Source organism: Zeus faber, assembly GCF_960531495.2.
Source record: "Zeus faber genome assembly, chromosome: 1".
In the NCBI taxonomy this organism is placed as follows: Eukaryota; Metazoa; Chordata; class Actinopteri; order Zeiformes; family Zeidae; genus Zeus; species Zeus faber.
In genome coordinates this window covers 44,674,962-44,701,114 of record NC_137193.1, presented here as the reverse complement: position 1 = coordinate 44,701,114, position 26,153 = coordinate 44,674,962, and the positions used below count along the sequence as shown (strand labels likewise).

The 26,153-nt window shown below is 41.6% G+C and overlaps 2 protein-coding genes and 1 long non-coding RNA gene across 6 annotated transcripts in view; all 3 read right to left on the bottom strand.

The window, feature by feature from the left end:
• Positions 1 to 1,104: 1,104 nt before the first annotated feature.
• Positions 1,105 to 4,292, bottom strand: tor3a (torsin family 3, member A; the record flags this gene model as incomplete). Its single annotated transcript, XM_080018036.1, has 6 exons — positions 1,105 to 1,392; positions 1,659 to 1,783; positions 1,966 to 2,141; positions 2,736 to 3,001; positions 3,438 to 3,560; positions 4,127 to 4,292. The coding sequence occupies 6 exons, from the start codon at positions 4,290 to 4,292 to the stop codon at positions 1,145 to 1,147; spliced, it is 1,104 nt and encodes a 367-aa protein (XP_079874162.1). The 3' UTR covers positions 1,105 to 1,144.
• Positions 4,293 to 4,946: 654 nt separating this feature from the next.
• LOC307243317 lies at positions 4,947 to 7,859 on the bottom strand. 2 transcript variants are annotated; one of them, XR_013844618.1, is made up of 10 exons: positions 7,419 to 7,859; positions 7,206 to 7,254; positions 6,999 to 7,028; positions 6,755 to 6,803; positions 6,545 to 6,571; positions 6,317 to 6,354; positions 6,088 to 6,133; positions 5,867 to 5,917; positions 5,629 to 5,663; positions 4,947 to 5,458 (listed from the first exon to the last, which is right to left on the bottom strand). It is a non-coding gene; the product is annotated as an uncharacterized lncRNA (long non-coding RNA). The 2 variants fall into 2 exon arrangements; XR_013844619.1 differs by having other exon boundaries at positions 4,947 to 5,198.
• A 1,205-nt stretch (positions 7,860 to 9,064) lies between these two features.
• The window catches only part of osbpl9 (oxysterol binding protein-like 9), a gene marked incomplete at its 5' end in the record, with an annotated part of 39,610 nt that continues 22,521 nt past the window's right edge, over positions 9,065 to 26,153 (bottom strand). For 2 of the 3 annotated variants that reach the window (XM_080017996.1, XM_080017998.1), the window contains 20 exons: positions 9,065 to 11,102; positions 11,215 to 11,350; positions 11,860 to 11,951; positions 12,142 to 12,220; positions 12,335 to 12,475; positions 12,560 to 12,623; positions 13,862 to 13,972; positions 14,641 to 14,725; positions 15,281 to 15,461; positions 15,923 to 16,008; positions 16,347 to 16,465; positions 16,875 to 16,987; positions 17,562 to 17,721; positions 18,503 to 18,607; positions 18,986 to 19,079; positions 21,740 to 21,778; positions 22,249 to 22,299; positions 23,285 to 23,314; positions 24,102 to 24,149; positions 24,895 to 24,990. In XM_080017996.1, coding sequence (XP_079874122.1) covers positions 11,028 to 11,102; positions 11,215 to 11,350; positions 11,860 to 11,951; positions 12,142 to 12,220; positions 12,335 to 12,475; positions 12,560 to 12,623; positions 13,862 to 13,972; positions 14,641 to 14,725; positions 15,281 to 15,461; positions 15,923 to 16,008; positions 16,347 to 16,465; positions 16,875 to 16,987; positions 17,562 to 17,721; positions 18,503 to 18,607; positions 18,986 to 19,079; positions 21,740 to 21,778; positions 22,249 to 22,299; positions 23,285 to 23,314; positions 24,102 to 24,149; positions 24,895 to 24,990 — 1,905 coding nt within the window. In that variant the 3' untranslated portion in view covers positions 9,065 to 11,027. The remainder of the gene's footprint in view (positions 11,103 to 11,214; positions 11,351 to 11,859; positions 11,952 to 12,141; positions 12,221 to 12,334; positions 12,476 to 12,559; positions 12,624 to 13,861; positions 13,973 to 14,640; positions 14,726 to 15,280; positions 15,462 to 15,922; positions 16,009 to 16,346; positions 16,466 to 16,874; positions 16,988 to 17,561; positions 17,722 to 18,502; positions 18,608 to 18,985; positions 19,080 to 21,739; positions 21,779 to 22,248; positions 22,300 to 23,284; positions 23,315 to 24,101; positions 24,150 to 24,894; positions 24,991 to 26,153) is intronic. The other variant, XM_080017997.1, reaches the window with a different exon arrangement.

Below are 26,153 nucleotides of genomic sequence, written 5' to 3'. Positions count from 1 at the left end.
AACAAAACAAGTGTTTTGACCATTTCATTTTTTTTTTTGTTCTATTTAGTTGTTCCATTTCGACTGAATAAAAGGATTCCAGAGTGGTTCAGGTTTTGAGGCAGATTTTTCATTCTTTAGCTTCACGGGCGTCACTGTCACCAGAGCACACCTGGGAACCGGAGACGGGTTTCAGCGCAGGGAGCCGTGTCCCTGTTCGGATCGACCGCTTCCCCTTCGTAACCGTTCACCAGGAGCCGTGGACACGTCGGGGATGGCCGGTCCTGTCAGACGGAGAGGGAGGAGCAAGGTGGGGCCGAGGCGCGCGCCGGAGTCTCGCCCGAGCGGCACCATCCGCAGGATGCGGGCAGCAGGTAAGCAGGGGTTAATTTCTACAGCGGGTTCCAGGACGCTGGAATGCGTTTTATTGGGTCGTAGCTACGCCTAATACACTACAACCTGAAAGAAGGTAGCCTGTTCTTCACCGCATGGTGTGATCGAACTTACACATGGAATACAAACTAATCATAGAACTTCAATTCTTGAAACGGACTCGTTCCTTTTCGCACGTCTAGTGCATTTTTTTTTTTCGCACACAAATGATTCCAGTAACATCACATATTTTCCATGACTTTGCCAAGTTGCACACATACCCCAGTTCTTTCAATGTATTCAGCAATTGATCTCATCTACTTCACACAATTCAACAGAAGTGCAAGTGATGCAATGTAACAATAAAAAGTATTTGTAGAGATAAATACGCTCAAATAAAAATACAGAAATAATCGATGTCAAAGCCACGATGTACAGCATGCAATGACCAAAACACGACTTTTTTTACCCCAATTAGATAAATTAAACATTGAAATAGTGCATCTTCATCTTTGAGCAGGGTGAGAGGAAATAAACAGTGTGATATTATTAAAATGACTCTGCATGTCTCGCTGTTTCCTGATTGGCCGGGATTTTTAAAAAAGGCACAGTTATTAGTACCGTAAGCGGCAGCCCCCCATCTCGGCAGTGTGTGGGTTGAACTCGGGCAGTGGAGTGGTCAAGCTGCCCCTCAGCACATGGCGACCCCCTTCCCCGCTGCATTGTCTGTGTCTGCAGGACGGGACACGCTGCCTTTCCCTAAAACAGGAGAACTTCCTGCCCCGCCGGCTGGCTACGGGAGAAAGAAGTTGATCCTCTGGGGAATGGACTTGCAGCCCTGCGCCGAGAACAGCCGCTCCTCTTTGGGGACGTAGAGCATGGCCTTGGCCACCTCGTCCAGCGTGCCCTCGTCGGGCTCCAGGCCTCGCGCGGCGTATGCGTCCCGCGCGCAGAGCTTGACGTGACGATACTCCAAGGGCAGGAACGGCACGAAGAAGTCGATGAGGTGACCGGACATGAGCTCGCTCTGAGCGAAGCCACCTGATAAAACAACACATTCACACGGGAAGGCCGCTGTACTCTCTGAATCAGTACTGCTTTTGTTGGAATTGTAATACAACACTGACAGAGAAAAATAGACGAGCGATCATTTGAGAATTAAATAATGTGAGCGATATTTTCGGCAATACATTCACAACTATAATTCTGTTTTGCCCGTCCAGTCCACTGCAGCAGGCATTCATGTATTTTTTATAATCGTATTTTTCTATATACATATATATACAGTTCACAATCATGCTTTTTACCGTGAGACTCCATGGCTTCCGCTCTTAACCGATGCTCCAGGTCTTCCATCCCAATGTCCTCCCGGTTCTGACCAGAATGCCAAAAGTCCAGCGCTACGTCATTTATCGTCACTCCACCTATATTACTGCAGAGGGAACAAAAGGTAATGACCACTGTCAAATATCTGCGTTCACCTCCTAAATAACTGAAGGTATCCCTCGGAATAGTAATGTAGGTCTTTTCAACACTTTCAAATGACAATCAAGCGTTTGATTCAAGCCGCACTGTAAGGGAGCAGGAGGAGGGAGACAAACGCTCTACGCTCACCTGAGGAAGAGGAAGATGGCTCTGCGGTAGCTGACCCCGTCTACATTGTCATAGTGATCCATGTATGGCTTGATGGCGTCGATGAGGCCCGGGTGGAGCTTCTCCGCCTCGTCGAAGATGAAGAGCGTCTGAGGGCAACGTAGCACCATGTCCCGGATGGCCTCCCTCAACTGGCCCTGCAGGAGATGGAGAGCCAGGGTTTTTTTTTAAGCGCAAATGTCTCCAATCGGGTGGAGATCGATGTGTAGACTTATTGTGAACTTTTAGATGCACTATTGCTGTTTGCTCTGTAGCTTAAATTAAAGTAAAAAGAGGAAATAAAGTAAAGTCCACAGAGCAATAGAGACAAGGTTCAGGTGACAAAAACGACTTTTTGACTGGGAGGACTGATGGAACTGGTGGGAACCCTGGGGGGGTCATGAAAAAAGAAAGGTTCCAGCTGCTTTTGACCACAGAATCTTCTCGCAGGTTTGCAGAGTTCTATCCAGTTTGGCTCAAAACCCCAAATCCTTATTTGGCAAATCTAGATAAGGTTGTGAAATAGGCCAATGTCATCACCTCTTTCAAACCCAGACCTGCGATTGTGTAAAAATGTATTTAGATGGGCCAGATTGCAGTCTGCATAATCTATTTGGATGCAGGCCCGAGTGCAAAAGGCAAGCTCGTTTTGCGTGGATGCTGGTGCACCAGTGTTTGCTTTGAAACATGTATTCAAGCAAGACCAAAGGTACTATCAATGTCCATGCCGGTGCCAAACGGGCTCATCTCACCTTGTACGTGTCCACCAGCCTGGCATGAGGGAAGTGGAAGGGGGCGATGAACAGGCGGACGCACTCGCTCTTAACCCCGTCCCGATACAGGTTATCAGCCACGATGCGGGCCACGAAGTTCTTGCCAGTGCCAGACCAGCCATGGAAGGAGAGCGTGAGAGGCTTGTTGGACTCTGGGTTGTTAATGAAACCCTGGACGGCCTTCAGAACCACAGACTGGGTCAGGTGCTGGCCGTGGAGCTTCAGCTGAAGATCCCTGGCCAGACCTTGAAAATTAATAAGAAAGAGTGAATAAAGAGCATCTAAATGGTGGTGCCAAATAAATAACTCTATAAAATGCTTTCCTTTTTTTAAATGTATAACTACAATCTTATTCATTCTACACATGCGTATAATTACAATCGGCGAAAGTATTATAATACGCATTTACCCCACAGCACAGTCCTGTGGTTTACACCTGCACAATAATGCACTCACACAAAACTCTTAACAGAACTCTTAACTATAATTGTTTCACAAATTAAATTGAGTGAGGCTCTCAAAGAAATCTTCCCTGCACTTATGGGAATTTTTTTATTTTATTTCATTTATTTATTTATAATTAATTATATGAATAATCTGTGTAAATGGCAGCATTCAGCACCCTTTGCATTAAATCTGAGGTGGTCGTTGCTTTGAAGTTTGACAGTGGGATTTTGTTACCTGTGATATTATTAGTTATCCTGCAGTCCCCGGAGTCACAGCACTGGCCCAGGCTACAATACCACTGGTGCAGCAGGTTGATGTAGTCTTGGGGAAATCCTTCCCAAAGGTCCCTCGTAGGAACTGTGGAGAGAAAGATTTGAGAGATTTGTTATCCAGGGCTGTGTATAATTACAGAAACAATTCTCTGATCAAGCTAAAAAATAAAAATAAAAAAAGGAATTCGTGATTTTCTTTTAATAATAAAGGGTGCAATGGGTCTGAATTGCCACTGTGTTGTGCTAAATTGCTGAGCATTCATTCACCAATACATATTTAATGTCAGGTTGATTGTACATCAGCATTCATATCTTAGGTTCATCCTTCTGGTGCACACATTACATAGAACCAGATATTTAATTTTTGGACATGACCTTTAATGTTTTAGGTCTTTTTCGGTTTTTGTATGTTATATTCGTAATTTATCATTAGGTTTAATGTATATTGCCATATTTTTATTGGATAGTTAACTGTTAGGGTTATTGTATGTGCTCCATCTTTTCCATATATCGCGGTAAAAAAAAAAAAAAAAATCTTTTTCAGGTTTTTTAATTTTGCTAGTTTCGCTTTTGAGCTGTTGAGACAATGCAGTTTCCCTCTGGCATAAATAAAATATCAATCCATACTAATACTAATAACGCGTTCCTTACCTTGCTGGGCAGCATCGTCCTGGTTGGGCTGACACTCCCCTTCCCATATATTGCAATAAATGTAATTGAAATAATAGGTGGAGGCGTTGGAGAGGCTGTCAAACTGAAAGAAATGCGCCTTCGCCGACACGGCCCACAGGAACGGAGCGAGCGAGACGAAAATCATTGGCGATGCGGTTGTGTTGCCGTGGTGAGAGAAAGGCTGGATGATACGGAGAGGCTTCCCGGTGCCATTCGGGGTCTACCGCTGGGCGGGGCCGTGACGTCCAGCCGATGTCACGGCAACGCGTAGGGATATCCGGGGTAGTGTAAAAAGAATGTTCAAGGACACTTGCCCGCAAACCCATGTCTGATCGGTGTTTCAGCCTCTGAATGTGTATTATATATATTTTAAACCGGGTCAAGACATTACACTGCATATAAACATGATAAATAACCCACTGGAATATCTTAATTTGACCAGTGGAAGCAGACAAATTCCCGTCCGCAAAGCAGTTTATACAGGATTGAGCTTCAGCCTACTCAAATGTGTACATTCCTAATTTTTCCCCAATCACACCTAAAACGCTTGATTATCTTGGGTCAAAAAAAAAAAAGTTTAGCCTGACTAAGCAATTTTCAAAACTAATTGAGCAAAGCGCAAGTCATTTCGGTAAATTCAATAGAAATATTCCCTGTAATACAAGACATTTGGGAGTACCTCTTCCCATAATCTGCTGTAGTACCACAATGACTTTGTATTTTGGTGCTCCGTAAATTATAATAGGATTACTATACTAAGCCCCAAGGGGGGAAAGAAAAAAAAAAAAATAAGCAAACCTTCAGAGTGTTTAGTTTATTCAAATATAGATTCAAGGAAGAGTACAACAGAAGAGCTTTCCATGAAGCACAATTCAATATCAGTATGCAACAGCAATGATATCAGGTCATAACAGATTACACTTCAGGTAGAAAGACTTAAATAGTTTAATACAAAGAAAATCATCAAGTGTAAAAGCCACTTGCTCATAGACAAAGCCTTTAATGTAGCCTCTTTAGCAACCTCCTGGGACAATCCTAGCAGCAGTTCCACCTACAAAGACAGAAACTTTCAGCGACTTACAGTACAAAACAACTAATGCATTGTGTACAAATCTCACAACCTCAGTAAATTATGGAACGGTAGGGGTATAATCAGAGAAATCATTTGGCAGAATCCTCATCACAGGTTGCGTAGGGGAAGTCAGGTCCAGAAGCTAATCTTTATAATTCCAGTTTATACAGAAGTTTACTACTGGACCATTACTTCACAACATTTCCTAAATGGTGTCTGATCATCTCGATGAGTCTTACCTGAAAAAAGAAAAATAAGTCATGTTATATTTGAAATAAGAGCCAAATATTTTTGTTCCATTAGGTTACTCAGTTAGAATAATGTCAACATAAATATTCAGGTCAGACATTTGTATACACATCACTGAACCCAGAAAGGCCAACAATTTAAGGTATGGGAACTTCCTCACCTTTATGAGTTGAAAGGGCCCTGAGAAGACCCCATCTGTGGACAAAGTTATACATGAGATTAAATATGAACAGGCAACAGCATTATCTTCTATTCAGGCCGTGTCAGCTAGAGCTAATATTATGCTGACTCCATGGTTGTGTCAGTTTTTAGTTTGTCATCACACAGGCCCAACTATGATTTTGACAAGGAAGCTTTCAGCCATTACTTGATGACTAAGTCTTACATAACATAATTACCATGTATCTGCGATCGTCTGTGCATGACGGGCCCTCGGAAAGCATCTCTTCCTGCAAGAGAAGAGTCTTAATAACTTGAAAACCAACAATTAGGTTTTAGTTCTTCCCAAATCAATCCAAGTCAGAATTTTAGTTTCCTCATTTTTTATAAGTGACCTGATTCAGTAGCATCATTAGATTGTTATAAAACAGTGTAACGATAATTTGGAACAGGCACTTACCAGTCACTCATCTGGTATTACTGACGAAGGAACAAGCTCTCAAATCCTGTTGTGAAAGGAAGACTGTAAGGCTTTGAAGATGGCAACTTTGTACAGTAAGTAAGTTACGCTTGATACGTCAGATAGGGGCGAAAGACAAATATCCCCATTTCTTCATTGATAATCCGCTGAACTATGATATCATCATTGTATCTGTTATGCAATACTTTTGCTTTACTATAAAACTCACCTTCACTTTGAAGAGCCATGCGTCAGCCAGTCTAGACTCTGAGAAGATTATGGAACAAAAATGGTTCAGTTCTTTCCTACAGATCGGGGGTCATGTGTGCCAGCAAGGCCAATACATCAGATAGGGGCGAAAGACAAATATCCCCATTTCTTCATTGATAATCCGCTGAACTATGAGCTCATCATTGTATTGAGTTGTGGTGAACATTAAAATAAGCTTGTGACTCACCAAGAACTGGTTGAACACCAAAGCCACCTGAAAATGTGTTTACAGTCAGTTAAGGCAGAAAATGGACGGATGGCAGAATATTGCCTGGCACTGTATCAGTCAAAAGGCCTCTTTCATTCTTTTTCAGAGAGATTCCCATTGTTTTGTAAACAAAAAGTCATCACCAACAGTTAACATCCATAATTCTGGCATAGTGAAAAGAACAAGTACCTGTCCTGGCGCTTGAGGTGGGTTGATTTAGAATGCCATTGGCCTGCATCTGTAAAAATAGTATCGATTACAATGGAGCCATTCCGGTTTGAATTTGAGTTTTAATACAATCTGTGCCTCAGAGAATGCAATTGGTGGTTGCAGACTCATCATCCAGTTTTGTCAAGAGTAGCAAATAGTCGTCATCAGAGTAGCACAGCAGATCTTAACTCAGGAAAATAAACTAATATTAAATATATAATACCTCTCAGCCATCCCCTGGTTTCTTCAGTTCCTAATGACAAACCACACGTTTAGTATATACACTTAGTTATTCAAATAATATAGATCCAAGACAAGTCTCATTGATGAATCTGTCAGAAACCATTCTGTCCACTACTCTTATACATGAATAATCATTGACTTGCAATAGTTTGCCCATTTATTTGTAATACAAAAAAAAAACAATCACCCATGGAAACACGCGTTGGCACTCATAACTCTGTGACCGCATCGTCAACCTAAGGAAACAGAAAAGATGGTCAGACAAACCTCCCATTCATGGAACATATTCCTAAAAGCTTCCGTAAAATGTTTTCAGAAACTTTCTTCACTTCTGTCCACAATCCTTATGAAAACATCGGCCCCGGCGAATAGGTTAAAGCGGCCATTGAGGGCTTCTTACCCGATGATCAGCGCCATCGTCACTGCTGAGCCACTGACCGTCCTGAGGGCAACAGAGACGAATCAGAAATACACTCCCATGTTTGATGTAGCCAGTCGTTATGGACATCGGGGGTCGATCTCACGCAATCAGAAAGGTTGGCGTTTCCTCAACGCTAATCAGATGTCCCTACCAACATTTGTTCATCATTACGCGTGAGATGTAAATAAAAACGTCACATATAAACCTGGAAGCCGTTACGAGTACTGCGGGCACGCTTCGCAGCTAGCGCAGACACGTGCGCGGCCTGAAGCCAGACCCAGCCAGGCTGAAAGATCATTTCTAGCTTCCGTCGAGGATTAAATCAACGCACTAGTACCTCTCCTAGTACGGAAACGTAAGATAAAGAAAAAGTGTTGCTAAAGTGAAGCAGGCTTTAAACTGCTTCTATGAGAGGGCGACGCTCACACTTACCAGCGCAGTGACAATGAGACAGGATGGCGGGCGGAGGACCCATTTATAGCGTGTCGCAAGGCACTCTGGGTAGAGAAATAGGGCGCCACGTCATTTACTAGCGCCCCCTGTTGGTGGATTTATGGCCGTTTCTCAATACCAAGTACGCGAAGTCCGGACCTGCGGACTTGGTAGTGCACACTCGGGAGTACGGACTCCCGGGCACGGGAGGACGACGACGGGCATTCTGCGAGATGCATTCCGGGATACTCGGCTGTCCCAAGTCCGCACAAGTCACCACCGATGCACCCTGAGTCCACAAGAACACAAGTACAGACAAGAACGCACATTGAGAAAGGGCCGATGTCAGCTTCAAGCAGCGAGGGCAGCCGGGTTGGAATGGAAATGTACTAGTACACAATGGATTGATATATATTTGGGAGGCTTGATGCATAGTGAAACGGAATATCACCATCTAATAAGATTGACACATTATAATTGTCATTTGAATAAAGCACATCACAAAGCCAAAGTGTAATCTCTTGCCGTTTTCCTTTCAATTCTCGTTCATGCCTCCCATTTTTCTGGCTCATCACTAATGTCCTCAATTGCAGTTCAACTCCAAACCTTGACACCTAGTGTTGAGAATACCGTGAAGCCCGATGTACAATGATGTATTTTTTTTTTGCTATCAATGATGGATCATCACATTTACCCCCATTTCTTTTCACTTTCCATGTGACCATATAGGTTCACGTTATTTAGTCTCGTCGTATCTTTGTTGAAACGTCAAACCTGTGTCACAAAGCAATGTTCAGCCTTTACACCTTTTGTCGTATCTGCCGGTGGAGGTCACCACAGAGACTGTAAAACCAGCCGGGGCCCCAGAGATCTTTCTCTCGCTCTCCCCTTCCTCTCTCCACCTCCTTCTCTCTTTCACCCCCCTCTCTGGCTCTCTCCCGGAACAGACCCCTGGTACATGCTCTTAAAGTGTTGTACCAGTACTTAATAAATACTCATCTTCTAATCACTGTCTCCTCAGTCCAGCCATCAAAGCCCAAGACAATCAGATAAACACATTGGATTTATAAATAAATATATTAATCATTTGTCTTGGTTAGCTTGGTTTTATTTATATTCTCTTTCTCACTCAAAACTCTTCACACCCACAAAATGACCCGTCATATGACCAGAATCAATGAACCAACTTTTATTTTAAAATCTAATAATAGTCTTATACTCTCATTACATAGTGGCTTAACATTTTGATAACATTATCCGCTGTTACACCTTTGAAAATAATTACTGCAAAAACTTTCAGGAGTAAACTAATGGAGATTTAATATGCATAAATAAACATGAAAATCTGACACAATCAATCGTTATGATCAGAATGAAATAAAAAATACATTTGTTTTGATTGCCTTCTATTAAGCAATGCTGAGTGATACTGAAATGGATAACAAGGCCTCAATTGAATTGAAATTTACAAAGACATGGAATGGAGAAATAAACATGGCTCTTGGTTTGGTTAGGCTCAGCAAATTTTATTTTGTTATTCTAAAGGGAACGTTCAAAAGTGTTCAGGGGGAAAGGAAACTGGTGCAATTTGGTAGAGTGAACATTTTGAGAATTCTTCATGCATCCCTTCATAAGGCCCAAAGACATTTTTCATGTTTAAATTTTATTGTATTAACCTGTTAATATCGGCCAAATGTATATGAAAGATGACTGATAAAATACATTTCTCCTGACATATCAATAATTACAAGTCATTCCGGCAAGGGTTTGATTTGTAACTATATCTTGTACATGGACTTATTGGAGAGAAGGAAGAACTGTACAGTAAGGTATTTTTTGACTTGTACGTGTTCCTTGTTTATAAAAACATAGCATAGGTTTACAGGACAGGGTACAGTTTGGACTCTGGTAGTCCTCTATGAAAAAGTGTTTCCGAAATATACCATTGGTCCCTCTCGCCCTGCCCTCCAAAAACACAAGGGTGAGATTCGCCCAAGGTCGAGATTCGCATCTGTCTTTTTTTTGGGGGGGGTGAGCAGAGCAAGACAAAGTCTTGAGAATCCTTCCCAAAATGCATCTCTTAGTTGTACAATGATTGGAAAACACAAAAACATGTAAACATTCTTTTGTTCATAAATGCCTTAACGGGGAAACAGGAACGCTTCCCGACTCGTGCCCATCATCGTATTGCAAAGACCTTAAGGGCCCAGTCCATGAAGCCTGATCTCTAAATGTTGTGTAGAGAGATGACGGCCAAATTGTGAAAACTGTTCTATATTGCTTATATTTAACATATCTAACACAAGTCTCTCAGTCTAAATATGTGTCATTTCTACTGCCTATGTAGGGCTCGCTTCTGGGAGCAAACGGATGGTGAAGCTTCGGATAGGTGACAGAGGCATTGTTAGATCTCAAATGGGAACAAAATGGAAATGGAATGACTACTTAATAATGTGAAGCCATCATGTTCATATTCTCAAAACATTTGAAACTATTGCCAGAATGAAAAAATAAACAGAGGTCAAATAAAATAAAAAAAGAATATATATATATTTATATTTATATATCCACCATATGTATATCTATATATAAACAACAGCTGTAACTAGTTAGGAAGCCGAGACGTTATTTCCCCCCTCGCCGATTCCTTCCCTTCCATCGTCACATAAGGCCGTCAGATGATCGGAGGGGACCGCAGCTTTCCTTCCTCAGTCACCAGGTTCCCTGAGATGTAGAACGCCGTTGTGTTTGTCGAAAAACAGAACTGGTGACAGTCTTGATTGTGGAGTCCAAGAGAAGGGGTGTGTGGAAACCTCTGTCTCCCCAACGCTCCATTTTGTTTAGTCTTTTGACGGGGTGGGCTGGGGTGGAGTGACATGGGAGTATCGGTGGTGGCGGCCAATCGAGGGGAGGGGCTTTTACCAAATTTTCATTACAGACCTTCAATGTTTCCCATTGATTTCATTCGGTATGGTTTTATCGTCAAATGCAAAGCTGTGTAGATATTCAATCATCAGTCTGTCATTCCAAGGCTGTGCAAAAGAGTTCTTATAAAGACTCTGTGTCGTGTGTGTGCATATGGATGTGTTTTGCATACGTGTGTGCGTGTGTGTGTGCGTGTGCGTGTGCGTGTGTGTGTATGTGAGTGCCATCTTCTCAGTGCCTTTGGGAAGCTGTCCTCTTTAATAGAGGTTCATCGTAGACCCAGCACTCGCCGTCTTCGTGGAATAACTGGAAAAGGGGAGAAAGAAAAAGTCAGTGTACGGTGGAGAAGCACTCACACATAAGATGGATAGAGAAATGCAGAGGCTGAATGCATGCACATATGAATCAAATTCCTCACCCTGGTCTCCCACTGCCTCTCATTCTCCTTCCTCTCTCGGGCCTCAGCTCTCTGCTTTTCTTCCAGACTGTGCTTCGCTTCCGTTGCCGCGTCGATGTCCTTCAGCTTCAGGTTCAGCGTCACATCTTTCCAAAGTCTAAGGGGGGAAAGGGCATTGTTTTGAGCAGGTGGTATGAGAGCACACGTCGGGGTTCGATGCATGTCAAACCAAATAATTGTTGAGATGAATGTGGAGAATGTTCAGGGGAAGCTTCTTGAATGGTTTAGTTCAGATAATACTAGTACAGATATTGGTGTAGGGGATGGTTGGGGGAAATGCCAGCGTGGCAGACGCGGGGGCGTGGTTAAGCCACGGTCTGCAGGTGACTGTGCTGGCATCTTCGCGCTGTGGCGCAGCTATACTGGCTCTGCCCGGTCAGCCTCTATAGCGCCTATTGGTTGGAACAAGCTGGGAGAGTTTTGATCCTTTTATTTTATTGGCCTCGTTTAGGCCCGGGAGCCTTTTGTTTCCAATTATCATTAACACTCTTGCCATATGAGCGCCCCACTGTCAGAGAGACTCCGTCTCCCTCCCTAAACCCCTCCATGTGGGCAGACACACCCACATCCAGTATTGACAGACAGAAAGGTTTTTATTGCCCTCACCTTCTGGACTCATACTCCAGCTGGTCTTCAAGCTTCCGCACCTTCTTTTTGATGATGCCCATCTTCTTAGTGTCTATGAACATGGAGTTCTCCTTCGAGATACAACACAGTATTCTGATTACATGCGGTTCTAGTCACATTCAGTCATATTCAGCAAATACTTTTCGAAAAAGTTCTTCATACATCGGGATACTTCACTCTGGGTTAAAGAACCCATCAAATGCTTGCCAGTTATCCAGCCAAAAGCCAAAAAGTGCTTGACAGGTGTCTGTGTGCACTCACCCCTGACGCCCACTTGGCGTACATCACTCCATTCCATTCTCCTTCAATTGAGCAGAAGGACTTCTTATCATTGGGCGCACTGCGAGAAGGAAAGAAAGGGACAAAAACAGTCACAAGGAGGATGGAAGCATTTTGGTGTAAAGACTGAAAACTGATATTGTGTTGGCACAGCGCTTCACATTCCATTGCTTACAATATCTCAGCAGTGATTCTGTGCTTCTTGCCTCCGTAGAAGGGTTTGGTGTTAAACACGATGGTGGCACTGTAGCCTGACTTGGAGCAGGAGATGCTACATTCCCCACCCAACTCCACCCACGGCACTGTCAGGATAGACCTGGACGCGGAGGCTCAGGAGTCAGTAAACCATACAGTAAATATCCAATATCCAACCCAATACGCAAACACGGAACACTATTACCTGCCATAGCCATTAGGGAAGGTGAGGATGTAGTGTTCGTCATGCTCCAAACACGATACACAGCCTGGAAACCAACCAGGAAAGATAAGCGGTAAATAGGATTGGGAAGAGTTATGATTAAATCGTCTATCGACTCCATCGATCGCGATTGACATTGATGACAGACGATTTTTATTTTTTATCCACCAGTAAAAATCAAAGCATTGAAACAGTGTAAATGCAGTTTACCGTGTTCTGAAACTGGAGAGGAGAGGGAGAGAGGGGAAGAGGGGGGAGAGAGGGGACAGAGGCTCTAGCCCTCTACGCTCTCCAGTCCTGTGCAGAGACTTTAAAAGGGGCAGGTGCTCAAAAAAAGAAAACGGCACATGGACCCCCAGGTCTAGGCATTCTGTCGCTCTGGGCAAACTGAGCAGCACAGCAGAGCGCAGATAACAGGCATCCCGACGCGCACCAGGCGCAGGTGCGCAGAGGACACGTTCCGCACGAATATATATCTTCCCCATACAATCCGCTACCTCGATGCCCATTCATGCTTAAAATGAACCCACACCTGATAACAAGGGCACCATGGGGTTCATGACGCATCAAGGGGCAAAGGACCAGACCCTGCCCCCCTCCCAGGCACAACGCGTGCCGTTCTTTATGCAAATCCTGTGATTACATAATAAGATAATCTCATAGAGCAAGGTTTAGATTTATTTTGTTTCCTTAGTTTCTCACTTGTATGGAAAATGAAAAACATAAACCTAACTCAGAGAACTGGAGCAGAGTGTTTAAAATTTCTCCTCCAGACAGTAGTGCGTAGGCTCCCGTACCGGTCTTTTTATTTTAGATCTATTTATCTTTATTTGTTTCCTACATGTATGACAACATTTTAAACGCAACTGAGTTAAGGGACTGTCCCGTTCCGTCCCTTTCCAAAAAAAAATGTTTGCCCCACTGTTGGGACATTAGGGACACACATCTCCCCGTTGCTTTCCATTGCTATGGGACCTAATTTAGTAGAAACTGGATTTTTTTGGGGTAAATACCTTACTTGTAAATAATAAATCCTTCACTTTTGGAACAGGGAGACTGAATTTGCAACATTCAACTATGCTCTATGTGCGCGCGTTACGAATATACAACCCTTGTGCACGTATATTCGTATGCTTGTATATTTGTATATTCATATTGTATATTGGCGATCGCTGCCCCCCCAGTGATCGGCTATTGGAATTTTGCACGATCACCCAAGACTAGTGGTAAAGCCAACTAACCAACTTAAATGACTAATATTTTGTGTTTAAAGAATAAACATACCTTGGCCGATATTGTGGACACCTATTGACATCCCAAGAAACTTGGACTTGGTCCAGATGTGAGCGTTGAATTGGATTTTCTTACTAAAACACTCTGCATAGAATGCAGAAACTGGAAAGAGAAAAACAAGCATTTTCGATTAGAATCCATGGCTGCATCTATAATTCATTAATAAATAGTTCATTAGTTACATGGTTGATTTGTTAATTCATTTCACATAGTGTGTATACAATAACAGGGCCACCAAATTGAAGGTTCCTTTGGAAATAACAACACCTTTGCATTGGTAACTTGTTTACTCTTTTCTTCCTTTGATGATGAGCTTATTGTTTATTATACAAAGACGACCATAGCATAAGAACCAAAAATCTGAAGAGGACTCGTTATATTAAATCGATCACATTTCCGGGAATGAGCATGAAAGATAACTTCAAAATACTTGTGAATATCATAGTAAATGAAACCGTTCAACTTAAAAAGCTTTTAATATTAAAGACTTATTTAGAATGTGTTGCTATATTATCTTGTCATTAAACATGGTTAATTGGTTTTAGAGGCTGTAAAAGAAAGGATGGTTATGTTCTATATTGTTATGCATGTTTGTAATGTTCATTGGATGAAAGAGGGCAGGTTTATACATTTCATTCTACCTGCTCTTTGGTCATAGAATGTGTGTATCCGTGTGGATCTGGTCAATAATTTTTTTTTTTTTGTTTTTTGTTTTTTTTTTAATGATGGCATAAAATATCTCAATTACTGGTGTAACATGAGGCACTCACTAGGTGGGTGGTGAGAGACCTGCTCTGCTACGAATGACACACTATTTGATGAAGAGCCAGGGATGGGACCCTCCGATATTGTCTCCTGGAAAGGAAGCAAAGATAATAGATAAGATGGAGCTGGAGGCACCAACAACACACAGTGACATCTCCATCAAAATGTAATACACGGTGTTCCCGTGATGCTCACTACACATGTAATCTATTAACTTCTTGGATGTGCTAGGCTAAAAATAGGATTCTGCTTCTGATCCTCACCAATGTCAATAATTAATCAGAATTAAGTGTCACTAAAGTCAGCTGTTTATTCAATATTACTGAAGTCACAAGGCCTTAAAGTCAAAGCAAAATACTGAAATAAAAAAGGAGCAAGTGCATCTATTTGCATGATTATGGAAATTTGAAGCACTGTGAAAAAGCATAGTGAGTCTTAATATGTCAGAGTTTTGACATACTACTAATATGAAGCCGTATACATGCATTTCCATCTTTCCTTCCGGGGTTAGGTCTGAACAATGGTACGTTTGGTATGCTTCAGTTTTACTCAGGTTAAAACAATAACAATGACACAGAAGTGATAAAGAGATTTGTCAGACTGTGTCTTACAAATGACCGACAGACAATAAATTAGGAGTCTGACTGTTGGGGGGGTGGGCTCCTCCGCATCGTGTGGCAGGTCCCAGTGGCAGTAGAAGACCTCTCCGAGGATGGGGTTGTAGGGTTTCTTGGCCACCGAGCCCTTCCTCCCTGCATGGAACGCTGACAGGTACCACTTCACCATGTAGACCATGCGCTCCCGAGGCTCCGGCTGATCGGCAATGCTGTGAGGACGGGGGCACCAATTTAAAGTCAGTTGAAACAGTGCAATGCTTGATGTTTTTAGGACACTTGAAGGTCTTAAAATAATACTAGATCTGGGTCAACTCCTAGAGGAAACGATTTCTTATTGTTGTAGCTGTAACTACCCAACACATAGGTGGAATTGACCACCTCTAATATTTTATACAGGGGCTGTAAAGCACAGTGGTCAATCTTGTTTCCCTTAAATGTACTTACTTAACAAAGAAATGTAATCTGGAGGGTTAAGGGCATGTGTATCTATTATTTATTATGTCATATTTTTGTTATCCCAAGCTGCTCCAAAGTAAGCTGTGATTCACTATGAACAATGTTTAAAAGAGAAAAACAGAAAAGCGTTCCACCACTCAACCAATCCAGACAAAGAAAAAAACATGTACAAAGCACTATGCACAAAAAGAAGAAATGAGTTGAGATGGCATACCTGACAAACAAGTCAGGATGTGCAAAGAAGTCTGCATACATTTCTAATAAAGACCTCCTCTCCAGGATGAAGGTAGGAAGTACAACCTGGGAAACAAAAAGAGATGATTAATGGGCAGGGATCACGTATAAACACGTTCACATAATGTCAAGCCAGGACTGTTCAGGAGTTGGACTGTGAACTATTGTTTTACACAAAATAGACATATCAAACTTTTCTGCTTATGAATTCTATTTCCTGCGTGTAGCAATCAAACTGCGGCTCATCCACATTATGTGGAAATCCATGTATGATAAAGAATTAAAACCACAAAAAACACATGTCATCTTCTCTACATTAAACTTAGTGACAAAAACTGTATCATGCTATGAGCAGGTGTTCATTTCGTGAACGTCTAATTTTGAGTTATTGCCCGGCCCCTTACCTTGGTGAGGTCCATGCCGAGCCGGACCTGGGACAGCAGATGCATGATGACACTCTTGTGCTCCTCCACAGACTCTCCCTCACCTTCATCGTCTCGATCGTCATGGCTGTCAAATAAGTCTGATGACACACAGCATATGGGAAACATTTACCTGTTGTAGCGATTCAGTTACAACATTAAACCTGAGAAGGAATGCTTTTGTATTAAAATTTTGAAATTATTATTATTATTATTATTATTATTATTATTTTTTTTTTTTTTTTTTTTTAAATCAAGCTGTAGATGTTTGTCAGAATTGGTTCAATTTTCATGGTAGAGGGAGCAAGGTTGTTAGGGCACACATTACATAACTTATAGTCAGTATATTTCAGTAGATGTCTTGGACACATTTAACCTTTTTGAAACAATGATTTTTGAACGTACGTCTCTAATTGTCCAAGCCCCCACTGCGATTTCAGGGCACCCCATGTGGGGGTCGGTCACCCCAGGTTTGGAATCTCAAATGTTCATTTGTGTGTTGTGTTTTACCTGCGTCAGTGGTTCCATTGGACATGGATGAGTTGAGGGACTCAGTTGTGTGCGGTCGTTTCAGCGCTGTTTCCTCATTAACGAGGGGCAAGTTAGCGGGCTGCCCCGAGGGGCTGGTACACAACAGGGTGAAAAATAAGAAAGTTAAAAACATAAAATAAAATCTCAATAAAATCTTATATTTAAAACAGTTTAGATGTATTTAGCTGAAGTAGCTTCTTTGCTTGATTTTTACACTATTAGCTTGAGATGGACTCAACAACAGCCGATGTGCAGGTGTCAGGGGACGCTCAATGCAGTGCTTAGGGACAAGGATTAAACCAGGGGTCTCAAACTACAGGCCAGGGGGCAACATTCAGCCAACGAAATGATTTAGTGCATCCCAGCTACATGTTAATATATTGTTAAATGTGGCCCACAAATTTAATTCAAAATCCTACTTAATTAATCCACACAATTTTACTTCAAATTTTTATAATATAAAACGTTTTTATTTTTTATGATTACATGTCTATTTATAACAGACACATTACTATGATGCAATTCAAAAAGGCACTGGGGACAGATTTTTTCTTTTGCTTTATCAACGCATCCCCCCAGGAGAGGACAACCTGTCATTTCAGTAAGAGACCCTTGGGTTAAACACTTTACTCTCTTTCTGAAGTGTGCGATGAGGGCGGGGCTCACTCTATGCAGTGTTTGGGGGAGGTGTTGCTCTGGTAGAACTCGTCAGCATCGTAGAACTCGTCCTCGCTGGAGGAGTAGGAGAAGTCTGGTACGGCGTGGGAGGGGAGAGGGATGTGGGCTGGGGAGGCTATGCTGCTACTCGGGCCTGACGGACCGCTCCCTGATGGAGAGACAGAGAGGGAGGGGTGGTCAGGAGAAATCGCAGGACTCTGATGTGTAGAGAAGAAAGTTACACACAGTACTTGTTTGTAATGCTTTCTCCTAAAATACACTCAGAGTAATAAAGAGTCTATAGTATTAGGTCCCCTCAGTGATTTCTGTTCAAGAGAAGTCAGCACGTCGCTGAAAGCTTAAATCCATTTTACTCCAAGATCTGAATGCAAAGATATGGCGACCGGCCTATTTTGCTGATGTCATCATGTCTTATGTGGTCAGTGCATGAATATTTTCCCATGCAGCACACAGTGCTTCCACCAAGGTGGAAGGTGGTGATCGAGCGAGTTCCTCTGCAGTGCACACTTGACAGTGCACTACAGCACTCCTTAGTGCAGAGCACAGCAGAGCACAGCAGAGCACAGCATTATAGTACTGCTGCCTCAGCAAATACACAAAGAAGCAGGAAAGCTCAGCCTTGTTGTTGCTTGCATTGTTACTGTCCCCTTTTAATTTAAATATGTTTTTACAGAAGCTGCTTTCTGTGTAGAAGAACCGATTACAGTGCTTATTCTTATTGTACATTTTTATCTTACTATAAATATTCTATAAATCTGCTGTTGTAATGGACAGAAAAGAAAAGCAGACAAACAATTATTTTTCCCACAACAACTTTGATGCACATTATTAAAGGAAAAAAGCACCTTGGCTACTGTGACCACATATGTGCCAGGGGAAAATGCAGTATGAGATTTTGACTGGCATGCTAGTTGGCATTGCCCATTCACCTGTGCTGTTGGGTGTTGGGGTTTGTAGGCTGCCCATCACCGTGACGACAGGGCCCACCGGAAGTGTGGAGGGCCGCTGGTCTGACTTGCACAGCTGAGAATCGTCTAGAGGAAGATGAACGTAAACAACATGTTGTTAGCTCTGTTTCTGAATGAAGATGAATCACATGAAAGCAGTGTTGAGGCCTGGAGTCCATGCTCAGAAAATCAAACCAAAGTGAATGTGACAACATTTAGTCATCTGTGAATGAGGTTTAAAGATTAATTCAAGGAAGAGATTCAATTCAGATTGACCTCTGTTGAACAAGTATATAACTCTTAAGTGCATAACTGTTGGCGATGGCATCAGTGTTCAAAGACAATATGGACACCAGGGGCTGCTGTTTCCAACATAAGCTGAACCGAAAACTAATGCATAACATCTATTATTATTTGTAACCTGTAGATTTATGGATGTGTGAATACCAGAAAGTGATTTCATACCTGTAGGTAGTGTGGTTTGTGTTGGCATGGTGGTGTTGACTACAGTGGTGTCTAGATGAGGCTGGTATATCCCATCTACAGGGTTGATGGTGCTCTGGAGGAAACAAAGACAACAACAGCAACATTAGTTACTCAACAAATACCATGCAAAGTAACATCCCAACAACACTTGTCTTCTCTGTAATGATCACATAGATTTTTTGGAGGTTTTAAAAAGGTGTGTGCATAATTACACAAGGTATAATAATTCTAGATATTCAGCCATCAGTCACATAGCCCACATTCCCTACTGTCCCTCTGATATCCAATGCAGATTTAATCATCCGGCATATTCAGATCACATGTTATTGTAAATTATAGCTTAATGGTATTAGTATGCAGCGGCCGGCCATGTAATAAAATATGCACTACCTAGCCTGAGTAGATTGATTGCCTTTCACCCCATTTCCTGAAAAGAGTGGAATTACCAGATAGCATTCACGTGATCAATATGAAGCAACTAAGACGGCTTGTAACAATAAAACAGGCAGTAGCTTTAGACAATAACAACTCTCTACAGGATTCCAAAGTAGCATGTGTTAATTAACTCCACTGGGGCACAGACTGAAAGTGTGACATGTTTTGTCTTTAAGGCATATGGAAATCCCTCTTGATGAAAATCTGCAGAGATGTGTATACACGGCTGTGGCGTGGCTTCATCATCACCTCTTTAATGCTCAATGTACGTGCCATTGCACACATCACAACAAATACAATGCAGCCTGTCTATCGACCTTGGTGATCTACTGACCTGACTGACTTTAACTCTGTCAACAACACAAGCCAGTGCTTTATACACAAATTACCCTCAGTAACAGCTACACTCCAAGGCTCTTTCAGTCAATCTGAAAGTACTGAATTGTTCTATGGAAGCGTTTTGCAGATTATTTGGTCACTGCAGCTCAAGGAGAAAAAGCTTCTGATCCAGTAACAAAATACCAGGTTGGCATAGGGTTAACAATATCGCACAATTAATCAACTGTCAGCTTTCTTGAGGCTGATGATCCACTAGATTACATTAGCCATTGTCATAGAATTTGGGCAATTACCAATAAGAATACGTTGAAATAAACCTATTCAGACAAAGCTTTCCATTTATGTTGCCTGCCAATATTTGCCAAGATTTTTATGGTAAGCAAGTTGCATGACAATTGACGATGCCTGAAAGTAAAAAACTGGAGTAAAACTCATGCTTGATACTTGATCCTCCTTTTGCTGAAATACACTGGTATAATAAGTATGACCCTAGCATAAAGTATGCATGCAATTCAGAAAGGGAAATAGTATTTATATCTCTTAGTTTGACACCTGGAAAATATCTTGACTGGTTCAGCAATTTAAATGGAATTGGATATTTCTCATGCTATCTCCAGGAATCCGCCACAAGGGCATCTTTAAAAAAAACAAAAAACAACACACTGAAAACATGGTCAGTGGGTAAAATGGCACACAGTTAACAGTTGAGTGAAATCTCAGGGGAAGAATATGCCTCTTCTTTTTATTTGTCCCTAATCTCATTTCTTTCATCTGTTATCATCCCACCATCCCGAGCTCTTGTTTAGCCACGTCCATCTCCCCTCCCTTACTAGGGCTGTGGGTCCTAATTACAGCCAAGTATATAGTATATAAATTGTGCTGTCATGGTGGGACCAGACAGGGGCCTTGCAAGCGTGAGATGAAAGAAAAAGCAGGAGGTGCGTGTGTTTGTGTGTGTGTGTGTGGGGGGGGGGTAGTTGGGCAAAGGGAACAGCAGCTAACATTCAACATAATTATTTCACTGAATGCAATATAAATAAAGCGGTTATCTCAAGCAGCACAGTGGGCCCTGGAACAATTAATACATACAAACAATTTTAATTACAGACATGTTGAAACGGCTATAAGCATGCTTGTTAACTGTGCATAATGATCATGCAGCTTGAGTCAAGCTAACTGGCGAGGACAAGCAAAGACCTAGAAACAACAATATTTTAAATCTACCAGCAAAATGCCCTCCAAACATTAAGTGATTCTAAAGCTGCTGAGATATGTTAAGCACATAGTACATCCTATATGAAGAACACAAGCAATTGAATGTGAGGATATAGCTTATGCTGTCTGACTAATACTCCGTAAAGCTGATGCTTGTGAGATTAGGGATGTTGCAAGTGCACTGTAGCTCTTTGAGCTGCCCTGATCCAGTGTGATTCCTGCTTTAAAACATGTGAATACAGAAGGCCAGCACAGCCACTCAACTGCCTTCCTGTTGGCCCGACATCTAGTCCCTCATGGGTCAATATGCAGGCACAGTGTAAATGGATAAATTGATGCTGAATTAGTGTGCTATAATTAGTGGCGACCAGCAAGGTCAACCAAAAAGCTCTCACATGCGCACATGCAGAAACAAACGTTCTATGAAGAGACAGACAAACATCCATGCTCGCTGAACAAATATTGCACCCACAAATGATTTGTCTTGAAGGACACAGAAGAGTTTCCCAACCATAGTTAGAAGGATTACAGAACTGAGCCGTGAGCAGAAAGTATTTAAAAGGGAAATAAGTGTTGACAGAAGAGAAAGTGATTTGAAACAAAGCTTATTTCAAAATTACAGTGCATGCACTAAAAAGTTCCGTTCATCCGCATTTCTATAACGTGGAGTCCACTGAGCAGAAAAAAAAGAATAGAAGTTTGGCTGATGTCATTTCTGTCATGGACAGAGAATGTTGAACTTACTATAAGTCCGTTTGCGTGTTGTTGTTCGTTACTTTGGTCCTTAAAATTTTGAAAAGAGATTGTTAGACTACTTGCTGATGAAAATTCAATAATTTACTCATAGTAGTGATTATACCTTGTAAGAAAAAAAAAATCATTACATCCAGAAAAATGGCCCATGTAATCAACCCTCCATCACATGGTAAAATCAACTGCATGTAAATAAAATAATACTCCCGTTTCCAGACTTGTAGCCTCTTTTATGTGAAACCTGCTTCTGAGAATTCAAAATGCCAAATGCCTAAATCAAGTACAAAGGGTTGCTGCACTTCCTTTCAAAGCTGTGGATTAAACATGTAAATGAAATAAATACCGGGGACACACCCTCATAAACTGCCAGCCCAGAGTAGCTTGAACTCCAAGTGGGGAACTACTTGGAAAGGAATGCTGTGCACCGTGATGACATCTCACAAAAACAAAGAGTGCCAGATGTCACAAATAAACGTAGCATGTATTAATAAAGTGTTTACCTTGGCAATTTGTAGCAATACAATACAGTGCTTGATGGACTCTACCATACTCTGAAAAACAGAATGAGAGAGTGTAAACACACATTTGAAATCTTGAAGTGGACACATTATGCTCCTTTTCACCAAGTAAATATGGACTCTGGGGCCACAAAATGTTTTTACAGTGTTTTGGTGAAAATACCACTCAGAATATGCCACCGAGCCATTCTAACATGCATCCAATCCACCCTGTCTTAATATGTTTATGAAAAAATTTGAGGCTAGAAATAAGCAATCCAGTTGCTGAATCTTCACTCATATAAGATCTTCAAGGCCTCATTTAAAAGTTAGTTCGGACAGTTTCACCGTGGTGTCCGGAGCAGCGTGGAGCTTGAAGCACTGCGTGATACAGCAGGTCTTGGGCCTTTTTTGTTACATAAAATTACGGAAACGTCGGAAAATAAAACAAATACATCTACGGTTTTGTTTAGAGAAATGTGGAGCGGATCACGCTCTGCAGTCTACAGTACAGTCCTACCGTGGAGACGGAGACACACACACACACACACACACACACACACACACACACACACACACACACACACACACACACACACACACACACACACACACACACACACACACATTCTGCAGTTTTGTCATGGACAGTTGATATTACTTCCTTTCTTTAAAAAGATTTGTGCTGGTCTCTGCAGTCAACAACAGAGCACTTCCCAGGATTAGCTCTTAGCTTCGATGCTAGCGGGTCCGTACGCGCTCCAGGCTTGGGTGGAGTTACTCAGATGGGGGGCGGTTCTAATTCTACTGAAGTGACGTATATTACTGCAATAACGTATAATAGGAAAGCAAAGCTGAACGGCTCGTTTAAGGACATAGCTCACAAAAAAACTGACTGAATTGTCTTTTTTCACAATTTGTGTGTTAGTAGGCCCATCAGTGACCCAAATATATGTGCACAAGCACTGAAAAAGTGAGTTTTGCATAAAAGGTCCCGTTTAAATAAAACATAAAATATGTTTCTTTTGTCCAGACTTACACAAGTGGTGTCCTTCAAATTTTCAATTTTCTGAAATAGAAAAGACAAAAACAAAACAGATAATCCAATAAAATGTTCAGATTTTAATTACAAAAATTCAAGTTTAGAGCATAATATGAGGCACACCCATTTAACTACAAAGAGGCATGGACTGGCAATCATGTTAAACAATGAAAAAAATATACTAGCTCATTATCAGGATGAAATATCATACAGAACAGGGTAAGTCTCAGAAAGGAAGTGAACTTCACAGTTTCAGGCACAAAACAAAAAACACTGACACATTACATAAAATAAAAATAGAAAAAAATGTGCTTGGCTGAACTCATGAATAGCTACTTACTGTATATAGAACACAACAACAAATTTTGAGGTTAATATTATGCGTAAATAATGCTTTCCTTTGTTCGGCCTTATGATCGATTGAATTGCAAGTTCTAGCATGGCCCGTTCACTCGAAATTAAATGTTATATTAAACCAGACAGGGCTTCTGTGACTCCCTTGCTGCAGTCTTTAATCGGTTTGTCTTTGGGCTATTATTGCTCTGATGAATGCTAGCAAAATGTCCAAGTGGGATCTATTTTTGGGGAAGTCTTTGACACTGGGTCTCATGCTTGAGATTCAAAACCTCTTATGTAAACCAACTTGTGATTATCATGTCATTTAGCCATTTTGGGGAGTTTCACATTATCATTTATTAATCAGCCTAAGTGTGTTAAAATGGGGAATAATGCAACAATCCAACAGTTCAACTCTATCTCCATGCTGCATGGAGAGCAGCGATAGACATGCAGGGAGAGAGCTGCTCGTACTTACGCTGCGTGACTCATCTTCCTTACACTCCTTGATCTTCTCATCAAAGAGCTGAGAGAGAGTGAGATAACGAAAGGGAGATGGACAGAACAAGAAAAAAAAAAAAAAAAGGGGGGTGGGGGGGGGGGGGGGGAGTAGCATCAAAAAGGAGGGCATGGATCCATACAGATGGTATGGCTTTGGATAATGTGGTGGCTGTAATGAGCTTTCTAACCAGAGATTGAGCGCACGAGTCCTGATAACAAAGTCATTGGCAAAAACAGCCTGGACATTGTATTGTAAATGTGAAAATAAAATTTCACACTGCATTTCTACAGGTGTTTCAACTGTAACTATATTTTGTCAATTTGTGATTCCGAGTTTCACTTCACGAAACCTTGCAGTGGGGGACACACACACACACACACACACACACACACACACACACACACACACACACACACACACACACACACACACACACACACACACACACACACACACACACACACACACACACACACACACACACACACACACGAATTGAAAGAGGATACATGACAAAGGTTACTGCTCAAAATTTTAAACATAGAGGTCACATGTAAAAGCACAAGCTTTCTCCACTGAGCCATCGAAATGGCCATAAATTCATGTATCCGTATATACTCTATATACATACATACAAACATACATACATGACACACAATACATTTAAAAAGAGTGGCGGACATATTACAACTATTCTGCAAACAAATGAGTTGTTATTCGGTGTGGGCTGATACCACACTAAAGTAGGCGGATGAATACAAGAGCCTACCTTCAACTGGTCAATCAGAATCTGTAGGTAGGCGTCAGCTTCCGCTAGCTTTTTGTCAAAGTCTTGGACACTAGGGACAAATCCAGTCTCTGCCTCCTGAAGATGGAGAGAAACAGTTAACACAAAGCATTAGAACAGTGTCTAACTACATCTATACTTTATATCTAGGCGTGACAATGGACTACATTACAATATTATTGATGAAACAAATCAAGAACTTACATTATAGTCGTGTCACTTACATTGTAGTCAAAAAAATACTAAAGCAATTCAAAATACAAAACACATTACCAGGTAGGCTTTTACACTGTAACACAAAATGGTGTACAGAATGAGCGACGGTTCAGGAGAATCTTCCAGCACTGTATTGTCCCCGTGGTGATGAACTGTATTGTTAAAAGGCTAACCTAGATAAAAGGCTAGGTCTGTCTGTCTGCCTGCCTGCCCGCCTGATAATAGGTATAAGTTGAATCTTTTAGCAAAGAGAGATCAAAGCATTGGACGCTAGAAAATGTCAAGGTGTTCATAGTGGACAGTGGATGTTCGTTACATAAAGATAAGCAATAAGCAGAGTTGTCTTCATGGATTTCTTTGATATTTCTTGAATACCCAACAGTGTCTTCAGAGAGACCCGTCCATTAATGAATATCATTCTCGGCCACACATATGCACACACTACATAATATCCATTAAAATCCATTACTAATTCATTGGCCACTCAGACATGACCAGACATAAGTCTCAATCAGTCTGATATCAGCCAGAACATTCCACCTGGTGTATACACTAAGAACTGTTCACACACAACACATCCCTAACACTGAATGTCTGCGCCCATCCATAGGGAACATCACTCAGCATTAATGACAAAGTAACAAATATGCATTTATGCAAATATCAGACAGTAACACAACTGACACCGGTTACATTTACACTAGCCGCTGTGACCAAAAAACACCACAATATAGAATAAATGGGGAAAGCAGAGAATTCAATACTGTTGGCTTGGGTGCGGTTATATTGGGTGGTCTTAATTACGGATGTAAAGAAAATCTTATTTTTTCCCCATAGACAATGTGACTTGAAAGGCTGAGTTACAAGCAATGGATGAGCATGAAACTTGAACACATCAATCACTGTTACAACCAACTGGCATTTGGAAAAAAAGGGGGTTTCCTTGAAAAATAATCCAAAAGGCTATGGCATGTGTACGTACTAGTTTTCATAGTTTCATAAGTACTCGAGTCTCAGAGAACATT